General features: G+C 40.6%; 2 gene segments (V, D, J or C); both read left to right on the forward strand.

Annotated features, from left to right (window-relative positions):
* The first annotated feature begins 1,440 nt into the window (after positions 1-1,440).
* LOC119088583 lies at positions 1,441-2,385 on the forward strand. The segment is given in 2 exon segments: positions 1,441-1,700; positions 1,828-2,385. Coding segments are annotated over 2 exon segments (594 nt in total).
* A 5,049-nt stretch (positions 2,386-7,434) lies between these two features.
* On the forward strand, positions 7,435-7,956 carry LOC114688961. The segment is given in 2 exon segments: positions 7,435-7,480; positions 7,622-7,956. Coding segments are annotated over 2 exon segments (381 nt in total).
* The last annotated feature ends 5,721 nt before the right edge of the window (positions 7,957-13,677 follow it).

Raw genomic sequence — 13,677 nt, forward strand, 5'->3', positions numbered from 1 at the left:
CTTCCCAAGTAAGAAACTTTCAGAAGAATGGCATGCTGTTGGCCACAATCAACTTTGCTCTCATTAGACTACTCAACATCCACCCACTTCAAACTGCTGGACACTAATGTGTCTAGGTCCAGCTGTTCCCATGGTTTCTGTTTCTCTGGATGGTGCTTCATTGCTGCTCCCACTAAGGAGTCCATGTTTCATGCAAATTTTCTCTTATTCTTTTCTTAAATCTTAAACCTTTCAAGGTGTGTGTGTGTGTGTGTGTGTGTGTGTGTGTGTGTGTGTGTGTGTATGTATGTATGTATGTATGTATGTACTTTAAGTACCTTCATTAGTCAGCCTACTTTCATCTGCAGATGCTCCAGTCTATTGTTTCTTTGATGCTGTATCATCCGAGGACTGTCCAGATCGAATGATATTGGGGTTTTGCTGTCTTTTCTCCATATTGCATCATCATTTCTGCTTATCTGAAGTCACTGAATCTTCATAATTCTTAAAATAGATAAGCTTGTTTTATTTTTTTAAGGCAAGGGTTCACATTTTAGACTACTATTTTATGTATCCTTTTTTTCCCTTCTTTTCACCAAAGTCACTATCTTTATATCCTACCAGAACTTCCCTTGATTGGATGCTCACTGCTAGCACAGGCTTATAAAATACAGCCAAGGGTGTCTGATTTGAATGTGTCTGCATAGGTAATGGTTGTCCTAGGACACAGTGAGAGGGCACTGCATCTGAATTGTAAGAGCATGTGTGGTGGATGTTGTCTATAAGAAGGAATCTGTAGGCAAACACACTGCTAATGATTTCTTTGTTCTGAGTTAAACAAAGGGTGGGGTGGAGGTGAGGAGAGGAAGAAATGGGAGAGAGAGAGAGAGAGAGAGAGAGAGAGAGAGAGAGAGAGAGAGAGAGAGAGAGAGAGAGAAAGGATATCTCAGACCCAAGAGCATCTGGCCAGAAGGATAAGGCTGACCTTCCAATTGATTTCCTTTGTTCTGGCTCTCTACATAAATGCTAATGAGGAAATGCCAGGGAAGGCAGAATTTTCTCTGGCTTTCAGGAGTCAACAAAACACACATTAAAGATTCAGTCTCTGGGTTTTGACTATGTTTCAGGCAGCAGGGATGCTTGCAGCTTTTGCTTTTATACTCAAGTGGTAATGGTCTCCAAATTTAATAGCTTTATCATGTGATCTTTTTTTTTTCAAAATAAAATTGTCCTTCCATTTTGCATGGTCTATTTTTCATTAGGTTAGGACTCAACATAGCACAGATTAGCTTAGAAACACGAGGTGTGCTGTAGACAGGAAGAACATATGAATTTGCTTCAGTCTTTATCCTGCACTGGCCGCCAGAGGGCGACGTTGCACAGACTAGCCGCCTCCATTTCTGCAGTTGATCCCCACTTTCAACTCAGTCCCTCCCTGCATCTTGTAGAGTTCTTAGAACATCTGATGAGTGAAGACAGTCAGAGGCCAGGAAGTTCCCAGGACCAGGACAACTTCTGCAGCGTTTTGTTTGTTTGTTTTAGAATTTTATCTAAACAAGGACGGTGTCTAGACAAATTTGTGCTCTTTGTCCTCAAGAACTGGGAACTGCAGCTGCTTTCCTGCTTGTGCCAAGCTTTTCCAGAAAGGCACCAGAAGTGTTTCCAGTGCTCAGCCATGCTTCTAGTCCTCATCTCATTCCTGGGGATACATTTTTTCCTGGGTGAGTAAAATATCCTTATCGTTTGTAGATGCACACGATTCACTGTTTTTCTCACTTGAATGTTAAAAAGAGTATTTTTCTCCATGAAGTATGCATCAAATTTACTGATTTATCATTGAATTTGCAGGAGATGTTCAAGCACAGTCAGTTACCCAGCCTGATGCCCATGTCACTGTCTTCGAAGGAGACTCGGTGGAGCTCAGATGCAACTATTCCTACAGTGGAGCTCCTTACCTCTTCTGGTACATGCAGAACCATGACCAAGGCCTCCAACTTCTCCTCAGGTACTTTTCAGGAGACCCTGTGGTTCATGGAGTGAATGGATTTGAGGCTGAGTTTCAGAAGAGTAAATCTTCCTTCCACCTGAAGAAAGCCTCTGTGCACCTGAGCGATTCGGCTGTGTACTTCTGTGCTCTGGATGCACAATGTTTGAGACTGCAGGGGGAGCTGAACACAAACCTGTGAGATGCTGGGGAGGACTGTAGCTGGTGGACTTTAGATCATCCATGCCCCTGTAAGTAACCTAAATAAACTTATCAGTTCTCTAAGTTGGACTTCTCTGGAATCATTACTTCAGTCTGTCATTGGTGCCCTATCTGAGGTATACCCCCCGAAAGGTGACATAGCAGGGCCAAATCATAAAATGATGCCTGAGACATGGTTGCATCCTTAAATGTTGTTTTGTAGACATCCTGAAGTTTTCTACTGACCAATGATCTCCAGGAGACTTGAAGATACAGCTCATTTCCACATAAACAATGACCGAATGGACGCCTGTGTAGTGTGCACTAGAGGGAGAAGTGTTGACTTCTTTCTACTTCAGACTGAAGGGCAGTGTTAGGAAGTGTACAGCTTGCACTCAATGCCTCAAGAGCCTCCGATACACTCTCCATCTGTGACACTTAGCTTAGTCAACTAGACTCAGTGCAGAATCACCATGAAGAGAATCTCAATAAGGACTCATCTGGGTTAGGTTGGCTTGTGAGCAAGTCTGTGGTAGATTGCAATAATCACTGTGGGAAGACACAGCCTGAACATGGCCAGCCCCTTTTCCAGAGTTTGGCCCTGCACACTGAGTGAAATGGAGAGTGTGCACAGCGGGGCACAGAAGGAAGCATTCTAGGCTCTTTGTTCCTGATTGTGGATGTGATGCGACAAGTCGGCTCTAGCTTCTGCTGCTGTGACTTTCATGCTATGGTGGACTGTAACCTGGAATTCTTAGGCTCCTTCTAAGTGATCACTGTCAGGCTGTCTTGTCATGGCAACGAGAAAGGGAACTAGGATGCCATTCTTACTCCAGCCCATGGATCTTCGTTAGATTTTGGAGCACGGTGTAAAGACACAGAAGGAAGGAAAGGGACCAGAGTCTGACCTCAACAGATGAAACTATTTCAAACAGTGAAGGACAGACACTCTCTCAAGGGAAATGGGGGTCTGCAAGGAAGGAGGGGAATATTTGGAGTTTATAGAGTTGATTGGGGTAAGGAATCTTGTGCAGTTGCAAGGGGCTACAGACAAGCCTACAATCTCTCTTCCCCACATTGTCTGCTCATCTGAGACCGACTATCTTGGGAACTAGGCTGTCAGCTCAGCAATACATTTCCTTTCTGGAGATCACTAATAGTGGGTGCATTAAGAACAACTGGAACCTCACAGGAATGCTGTTTGTACAACTGAGGCCCATGATCATGTGTGAGCAATGCAGTATTATTTCTTCTTCTGTAAGTGTAACAAATGTTACATAAATGCACCAGTGAGAAAGTGAAAAAACCCAAAGCTTTAGACAGTTGTATTTGCTATTTGAACATATTATGACATGCTTTAAGTATATTTCTGTGAATTAATACAGTTACACTAAAATGTAAAATTTCAATGAAAATTTAAACATTTACCAATAAAATTGTCATTGTTCTTGCCTTTCACCTAATTGTTATTCCCTTTCATTCCTTGAAAACAAAGCTTATGACTTTTGTTCCCCAAATTTCCATTTCTAATATTTATGTGTGTATGTCAATATAGGGTAGCTCTGTGTTTTTAAAATATATGTCAAAGATAAAACATTGTATGCATGATTGTGGAGTTCGATGTTTTTACTAAAATAATTTGGAGACATGGAATATTCGTGATAATCTATTTCAATGTGTGTAACTGCTGTGCACCATCTCAGTTCAGGAATATGCAATATGTCACTTTTGACAGGCATTTGAGCGGGGCAGCACCAGCAGAAGTAATGGAAGTCTCAGTCAGAAGTCTGGTTCACGAAGGTCAATAGGTCACCACCATACATGAGCCCTCTGCACAGCTCAGTCTTTCTGTGTCAGCCTTTGTCACATCTCCTCCCAAGTCAAGTGTTCAGCCAAGAAGGACCAAGGCCAACAGCCCACCCGGACTTAGAAGGAGTATGCCCCAAACAGGAACTAATACTTACTGTCACAGTTACAATGATCACTGAGATATGATTTTTGAGTGTCCACAATTCCTTTACGGTCCAGATACACCTTATGAATCAGAGTCATAATACCATAGCAATGTTTGGAGTGTTGCCATTGACCTTTATCTTTACTGGGTTTCTAAAAGAAATAAAGTTAACATTTTTTCATGAAGGACAAAAGATTTTTTTAGCCTGCTGTTCAAGGAAGCATTTCCATGCATTCATTACAAAGACCCTACTAGGGATATAATTCTAGCTATTTCCCTGTTTATATTGCAGAGCACTTAGTTACACACTGAGATGTTTGCTCTGCTATAGAATTTGCACTTTTAAAACTTTCCTCATGAGGCCCATCAAGATGGCTGAGTGGGTAAAGGTGTTTGTCACCAACACTGACAACCCAACTTTAATCTCTGGAATCTACATGGTGGATGGAGTGAAGTGACTACCACAAACTGACTTCTGATCCCTAACTGCCCTGTTATGTGCACACACACACACACACACACACACACACACACACACACACACATATAAATGAATAAACACAATAAAAACTACTTGTGGTTGTCACATTGCTCCTAAAGATGCTCTTATTAATTTTCATTCCTGTCAACAGTGTAAAAGAGCCACTCTGTCCTTGCTCACTTTATGGTCCCCTAGCACCCCACTTCATTTCCACCTGTATTTCCTAATAAACTGTTTGCACTCAAATGCCCCTTTCAAGAATGGATACTAGAATAACTCAGTGAAAAGATTTAACCCAGAGGTGGTTCTAGGAGGCAAATACATAGAAAGAGCCTTAGGATTAAATTATTTATGGCTAGATGAAAGGAAGGATCCTTTATTGGAGACAAATGTGGTAATGACAAGTCCTTAAAGGTTGCAGCATCACAGTTACTGTGAGTTGTGATGAATTTCATGATGCTGATTTCTGTTTTTGTGTCGGTTACATGGTATCTTTAGCTTCTGTGGAGTATTGCTATGATAGTCGTTTACATACTGTGGAGTTGTTTGTTTTTAGATGGGAATAGAGAAAAACAAGAGCTAGGTGAAACCACACAGTAGGTGAAACCACACAGTATCCAATGTCTTTCACCATCCCTGTTCAATGATGATCTTTGGAAGATAATGGCTGGTGCCTCCTCTCTGCCTCCTAAATATTGTGCAATTTCGCTTTGTACAGAAACACATTGAGTTTTCTAATTGACAGCGAAGAAATTCAGAAAATCAGGAGCCACTATGAACCAAAAGAAAGCCTTAGCCTTCTGTGATGTATGCAGAGTCTTTATTTGCCTACTTCATGCAGTGATGTTCAGTTAAGAAGCATTCTGATTATGTCAGCACATGGAGAGGTTGTAGATCTTGCTCCAAGCAGTAAGGGGGCTGTTGTCACTAGGAAAAGGAGACCTTTAGTGACAGAAGTCATGTATGGAAACAGAACTTTACGATGGAATCCACAACTTTAAAGAAATTACTATTTTAATAGTGTGTGTGAGTTTGAGTGAGTATAAGTGCATGTGCATATGTGTGTGTGTGTGAGTGTGCGTGCGTGTGTGTGTGTGTGTGTGTGTGTGTATGTGTGTATTAATGAGTGTAGGTGCCTTCAGGGACTAGGGACATTAGATTTTTCTGGCTTTGCCATTAAAGCAGGTTGTGAGCCACTTGGCATAGGTGTTGGGAATTGGACTTGGATCCTCTTCACAGACTTACAGCATTTATCAATCACTGTCATTCCATAGTGAATACACACTTCAAAAGCTGTGGGGGATGGAGAGTGGCTCCATTGTTAAGAGCATACTGTCATCCACAGACATGCCATTTGTGCCTATTCCCTGAGTGAGATTTAGTTCAATCTTTAGTCTCCTTAGAAAAATACTCTGGGATAATATAGTTCTGGGTGACTATATTTTATGGGAGGATATGATCCTATGTGACTATAACTTTATGGAACTATATTGGTTATGCAAATAATAGTGACAGGTAAAGATATAGAGAAAGCAGAGGTGAAAAAAATCTGTGAAATATATAGTATCAAAACAACAATGAATTTGATGCTACATACAATGCAGAATCTGCTTGGTGCACATAGGCCCATCACATGGCAGGGGCAGGGGGATTATACTCAATTCCATAGGCATTCAAGTTCCCCAGTTTCTGTATTTCTCTAGTAATGTGAGTAATATGGGTCTATCATAGTTAATTTTATATTGCTGTGAAGAGACACCATGGCCCAGGCAACTTACAGAAGAAAAGTTTATTTGGGGCTTACAGTTTCAGAGGTCTAGAGTCCATGACCATAATGGTGGGGAGCATGGCAGGGAGTCCATGGTACTGGAGTAGTTGCAGAAAGCATACACAACCATAGGCAGAGAACGTGACACTGGGAATGGCTTGAGTCTTTTGCAGCCTCAATCAAAACCATACCTACCAACTCTTCCTGGTTTTATCATCTGGGAACCAAGTATTCAAACATATGAGCCTATAGGAACCATTCTCATTCAAATATCCAGAGGGTCTCTTCTTATTATTTTTTGGGTGTTGGAGACTGACCCCCAAAACCTCATGCATAGTAGACTATGTGCTCTATCACTGAATAACTCCTCTAATATTTTAAAATTTTCAATAATGTGTATGTAAAATAAAATATTCATTTTTTCTTGAAAATTTTTATTAAGTTGAGTTTCTTTTGATAAATGTTTCAAATGTGAAACAAATGGCTATAGTTTCAAATAGTGATACTCTTTTACACAAACAGCATTCATTTATTAATTTAAAAAGTATCTGTTAGCTATCTTTTAGGTTTATGACATCTGTCCAAGTGTAGGGTTATAAAGTGGAAAAGTTTGTCTCTTTTCTCCAAAGTCATCTGGTAGTGATTAAACATGTCTTGGCATTCCTTACTTGTGTGATTTTTCCAGAGGATTACCACATAGCCAAAACTGGCTACAGAAGAAATTTAGAAATGGCATAGAATGGCATTCCCAGGTAAGACAAGATACAAGGTGCAAATAAGCCTATCACAACTATTCTTCAGATTACAGAAACACCATCCAATAGCTACCAGGTGTCAGACAAAATAAAAGAGCCAAAAGTGGCACTCCATCGCTGACTTTTGAGAATGTAGGTCAGCAACCTTCTGAGCTTAGCAAATTGCCTAAAACAGGGGGTGGAGGGATGGTGCATCAACCTAGCACACACGTATTTCCTGTTTAATTCTCAGCTCACATTCATCCTTTCCCTGTAACCTGAACATTTCCTAACTTAAGAAATTAAGATTTACACACTTGGGTGGCTCAGAAAATGAACTCTTTCCCTGGGCTAGCGATTGTACTCTTCTTAATGTTTGGTAAGTGGAATGACATGTGGAGCTTCTGTCTTCTTCTATGATATTAATCTAAATTTTAAGAACAATTTTTCCTACAAGGCAGAATACAGATCACCAGCAAGCTGGCCCACAATAATTGTTGTTATTAATTTCTCTTTTTAGGAGAGAGCAATGGAGACTCAGTGACACAGACAGAAGGTCGAGTCACACTCTCTGAAGGGACTTCTCTGACTGTGAACTGTTCCTATGAAACCAAACAGTACCCAGCCCTGTTCTGGTATGTCCAGTATCCCGGAGAAGGTCCACAGCTCCTCTTCAGAGTCTCAAAGGCCAACGAGAAGGGAAGCAACAGAGGGTTTGAAGCAACATATGATAAAGTATCCACCTCCTTCCACTTGCAGAAAGCCTCGGTCCAAGAGTCAGACTCGGGTGTGTACTACTGTGCTCTGAGTGACACAGTGGTGGAAACTGCAGGGGGAGCTGAGCACAAACTCTGAGAAGCAGGGGACTGATGCTGAGACCACTCATTTAGGGACCAGGGGAAGGTCTGCTATTGTTAACACTCACTATACAGGCAGACACTGCCGCAGTGTAAACCATGCAAATTAACACTAAGGACACATTAGGAGAACAGGAAGTGAGCATGCCTTAACTTAGGCTTGATCAGAAAGAGTGAAAGCAGTCACACACCATGATGATTTCCTTTTTGTTTTTGTTTTGTGAGATGGGATTTCCAGTAGCTCAGGCTGGCCTTGAACTCCTTCCTTATGAAGCTGAGGTTGGCTTGGAATTCCTTTTCTTCCTGCCTGAACCCCCAGAGGGCTGTAGTTATAGGCATGACCCACCATACTAGTCTGTCTGAATTTGTGATTTCTTAAATACAAATCTCTTGCTGAAATTTGTCTATGTGTTCATCATCCCATATAATTCTTATCCCCGGAATCCAACTCATGTCATTAATGGAATTATCATGGCTTAAAAGGGTGCACATGCTCCATATCTTCCTGGTAAAGTACAGTAAGAGATGGTTTATTTATCCTTCCTCTCTAGGTCTAATGGTTTACTTGTTATTCCTAAAGATTCTTACATTTGACTGAATTTAGAAGCAGAAATCTCGGAGGAAATAGGTTCATGACATTTTTATTTGGTTTCCTTCATTCTTTTGCCCCAAAATATATCATATTCTGTAGCATCTTCCTTATGTTTCTAGTGTTTTTTTTTTTTTTTTTTTTTTTCAGTGCAACAGGTCTGTGGTTGTGATCTGCATGGAGAAAAAAGATGCTGAATCTTGGGTGCTTTGGTCCTGGGGAAAAAGTGAGTTAAGATGAAGAGATGAGTGTTCTCAATTCAGTTAACAGGTCAAATGAAGAAGACTTAAGAAGAGTTAAGTACCAGGGAAATTAGGTGACATTGTTAGGAGAAAGAAACTTGGATTGTTGTGGACTTGAAACTTAATATAGGCTATGAATTAGATAGAGTGGACAACTATTCCAAAGAGATTCATAGTCCTCAAAGAAAACTAGGGTCAAATGGATGGGTATTTACCTGTTAATGGAAGGAAGGACTCCTCCTTTCTGTAGTGCATTACAAAAGACCAAAAGGGATCCCGGACTCAAAATGTAACAATTATTTTTACTTTTGTCAGTGCTAGGAACTAAACGCAGGCATCTTGAATGCAAGGCAGGGGCTCTACTGAGCCATAGTCTTAACACTAACATGTTTGTGCTTTAAAGTGCACCATTGATAAAGTGAACGGAGAATCCCAAAGTTGAAGGAAATGTTTGCTAATCATGTATCTGCTGAGGCAGTACCAAACAGAATGTATAATCACATCACTATTTTTTATTTTTATTATTATTTTAAAAATGTATTCTCTCAAACAATACTTGCCCACCACAGCCTCCCCCCACCTCCCCTCTCCCTCAGATCCACTGCTCCTCAGTTTCCCTTCAGTATATAGCAGGCCTCACAGTGATTATCAAATGAACACAGCACACAAGATACAAAACACTAGGTATAAATCCTCACATCAAGGCTGAATGAGGCAACCAAGTGGAAGGAAAGGGGGCTCATGAGTAGGCAAATAGAGACACCCAATTCTCATTATTAGTATTCCAACAAAAAACCGAAACTAAACAATCATAGCATGTATGCAGAAGACCTAGCACAGACCATGTAGGTTCCATGGATGCCGCTTCAGTCTCTGTGGGCCCCTATGGGCCCTGCGTAATTGATTCTGTGGGCTGTGTTCTCATGGTGTCCTAGACCACACTGACTCCTCCAATCCTTCCTCCCCCTCTTCTGCAAGGTTCCCTGAGCTCCACCTAATATTTGGCTGCGAGTCTCAGAATCTACTCCCATCAGCAGCAGGAGGAAACCTCTCTAATGACAACTGGGATAAGCACTGTTACTATGAGTATAGCAGAATACCACTAAGAATCATTTCATTGCTTTTTTTTTTTTTTGGAGTGCATGTGTGCGTGCATAGGTGGGGGTGATGGTCAGTCATGTTTGGTTCTACCCTAGGTTTCTGAGCTATCCAGCGCCTGGATCCTGGTCATCTAGGCAGTGGTGGTCATGGGCTCTTCCCTGTGGTGTGGACCTCAAGTTAGACAAGTCATTGGTTGGCCACTCCCACAAACTGAGCCACCATTGCCCTAGAGCATCTTTCAGGTTACACTGGTTGTGGGTAGAAGGTCTTGTGGCTGGGTTGGTGTCCCAATTCCACCACTGAGTGACCAGCCTGGTTACAAGGAGACCAGTTTGGACTCCATATCCTCCATTACTAGGAGTCCTTGCTAGGGTCACCCTTCTAGGTTACAGGCAGTTTCCCTGCACTAGATTTCCATATTGCTCTCTAAATGCCCACCAATTCCAGTTGTCTCTCTCAGTACCCCCCCTCTCTCTGTGTGTCCTTTCCTCCTTCACCTGATTCTTCCTGTTCCCACCCCTGCCTGCCCCCAGTCCACTCACAAAATCTATTATATTTCCCTTCCCAGGGAAATCCTATCATCCCTCTCAAGTACCCCTTGTTACTTGGCCTCTCTGGGTTTGTAGAGTGTAGAATGATTATCCTTTACTTAACTGCTAATATTCACTTATAAACAAGTACTGTTGGGGGGCTACCCACCACACCCACATTTTCCCAGAGTGCTCTTGATTAGGAGCAGTGGGAAATATTAGATAGAAGGATTTAGTGGGGGAAGAAACAGAGAGAAAATACAGGCTAGCCTCGAGAGGGCCTGGAACCTATTCCTTCGGGCCCTGAGTGTCTCTGCCCTAGGGTATTTATAGAAATGCCAAGGGGTGGAGCAAAAGACCTCCACCAGCACAGCCCAGTGCAGACCATCGCAGACAACTGTACTTAGTCTGTGGTCCAATCATCTTCTCTATGCACACCTGCTGGGTAAAGCCACTAGGAAACCTGAAAATGAGCTCCCACAGAGCACATACCATCTTTGTCTTTCTGGGTCTGGGTTGCTTCTCTCTCAGGATGTTTTCTGTTTTTTGTTTTTCTAGTTCCATCCATTTGCCTACAAATTTAATGATGTCATTTTTAATCTAACAACCAAGTAACACCCCATTGTGCTATCTATCTACCTACCTACCTACCTACCTACCTATCTATCTATCTATCTGTCTGTCTGTCTGTCTGTCTGTCTATCTATCTGTCTTTTTTTCCCTAGACAAGTTTTGCTGGGCAGGCAAAGATTGAACTCAGATTTGGAAGGCACTTATCCTGTCTAATCTTGCACAAGCTGGGGTTTTAGTCATGTTCCCCTGTACCTGACTTTATAGTTACATAGTTCTAAATAAATTTTTTTATACATAGACACATATTTTTAATATTAAGTACAAAATTTTCCACTTAAAAAAGTGATTTGTTTTTATCATTATCTTTCTATGAATTGCCATTTATTTTTTGTGTTGCCAAATATTTGTCGAACTAGGAAACATATAGTAAAATCCAATATTGTTACCACAAATCTACCAGTTTTGCATTAAACAAATGCAATTATTTGTGCCTATTGTGTGTCAAGCCATAATTTAAAAGACAGTATACAAAGAAAACCAAACTGTAACTTTGCAAGAACTTGCTTCAGTGTTGGTTTACAGAGGACTTTCACCATATTGTGATTATTTTATCTGAAAAAATATAATTTTCTCTATAATTTTATTGTTTGTTTGTAGCTGACGTTTTCTCTGGTACTGCCCAGACCCACGGACCCTGTAGTGATTATAATATACATTATAATAATATAATATAATATAATATAACATATAACATGTATAATAATATATAAAATAATCACTCAGAAGCTTATATTAATTAAAACTGATTGGCCATTAGCTCAGACCTACCACTTACTAGCTCTTACATTTAAACTCAGCCCATTTCTATTAATCTGTATGTTGCCACATGTTCCATAGCTTTACCTGTGTGCCATTACATGCTGCTCCCTGGATGGCAGGCTGGCGTCTCCTCTCAGCCTTCCAGCCTTCCCACAGTTCTAATTGTCTGCTAATCCACCTATACTTCCTGCCTGGCTACTGGCCAATCAGCATCTTATTTATCAACCAATCAGAGCAACACATATTCACAGCATGCAAAACCTCCCACAGCATTTGTTTGTTTGGTTTTTGGAGAGAGGGTTTCTCTACGTAGTCCTGGCTGTCCTGGAACTTGCTATGTATACCAAGCTGGCCTCAAACTCAAAGAGATCCACCTGCCTCTGCCTCCCTAGTGTTGGGATTAAAGTCATGTGCCCCAATGCCTGGCAGAACTTCTTAGCTTTAACACTGCTGGTGTCATTCCTGGTGTGCCCTCTTCCTGCCTCCTGCTTGTGGAACAACATCTAAGCTCTCAGCTGCTGCTTCATCCACCTGTTGCCTGCACCTCTGATTCACCATCATGGGCTCTAACCCTCTGAAGCTGTAAGTCCCAAATAAACTTTCTTTTCAAAGTTTTCTTGGTGATAACATTTTATCACAGCAATAGGAAAGTAACTAATACAAGTAATATGTACTCTATCTTTGTTTTTATTCTATGTGTATGGGTGTTTTGAATTCACATATGTCTGTCCACAGTGTGTGCAGCCTGGTGTCTGTGGAGGCCAGCAAAGGGCATCAAATTGCCCAGAACAACAGTAACAGATGGTTGTGAGATGCCAAGGGCATGCTGGGAACTGAACCTAGGTCCTCTGGAAAAGCAGCCAGTGTTTTTAACTGCTGAGCCATCCAGCCTCCATTCCCAATATCTGAATAAGATTATGAGGATAATTAGGCTTTCAGACACAGTACAAAGACAAGGAAACAAATGCATCAAAATGGGTTTAAGGAATAGAATGTGAAAATGTTAAAGATTTCTCTATGTATGATTGATTATGATGCCAATTGATTTTGTAATTGATCTCATACAGCATGATATTAAAATGTATAGTTTTCTATGGCTATCATAGAAAACTATCACTGACTGGCAGACATCAACCACAGAAATTTATTTCTCCACATTTCTACACACTATAAATCCAAGATCAGGAAGTTCACAGGATTAGTTTCTTCTTAGGCCTCCCTCTGGACTTGTAGATGACCCTTTATCCCTAGGTCCAAACATGCTTTTCTAGTAGGATATTCATCTATACTTCCTATATGAACATCATACTTATTTAATTAGAGCTGACCTTATTTTGCCTTGATTATTTTTTAAAGGCCATGTCTTTGAATACAGTCACATTCTGAGGTTCTTAGTGTTTTAGCTTCAACATAAACATTTTGGAGTGGGATCAATTCAGGGTTTACCAGCCACGACAATATATATATATGTATGTATATATACATACATACATACATATATATATACATATATATACATACATATATACATATATATATATACATATGAAGAACGTAGACTCCTCCATGGTCCAGTGTACTTAGAATTTCTGATAAAAAAGCAATCATATACATCCTAGATGATGAGGCTTCTCCACCTTCTCCTAAATGCAATTCTAGAGGAATGAGAAACGTGTAGCCATTAACTCCTCAAAAATCATGCTTCAAACTATGGAGCTAAATAGACCAGTGTTAAAAATTAAAAGCAATTATTCAATATAAATGTGCTTTCCTCTGTGATTAGTAAAATAGGGTATGGAATTCTCTTAATTTTAGTTTTATTTCTTTCTGTAGCTAAATTGTCAATTTTTATTAATATTTTGGTT

This window comes from Peromyscus leucopus, chromosome 9, assembly GCF_004664715.2.
Source record: "Peromyscus leucopus breed LL Stock chromosome 9, UCI_PerLeu_2.1, whole genome shotgun sequence".
Classification (NCBI taxonomy): domain Eukaryota; kingdom Metazoa; phylum Chordata; class Mammalia; order Rodentia; family Cricetidae; genus Peromyscus; species Peromyscus leucopus.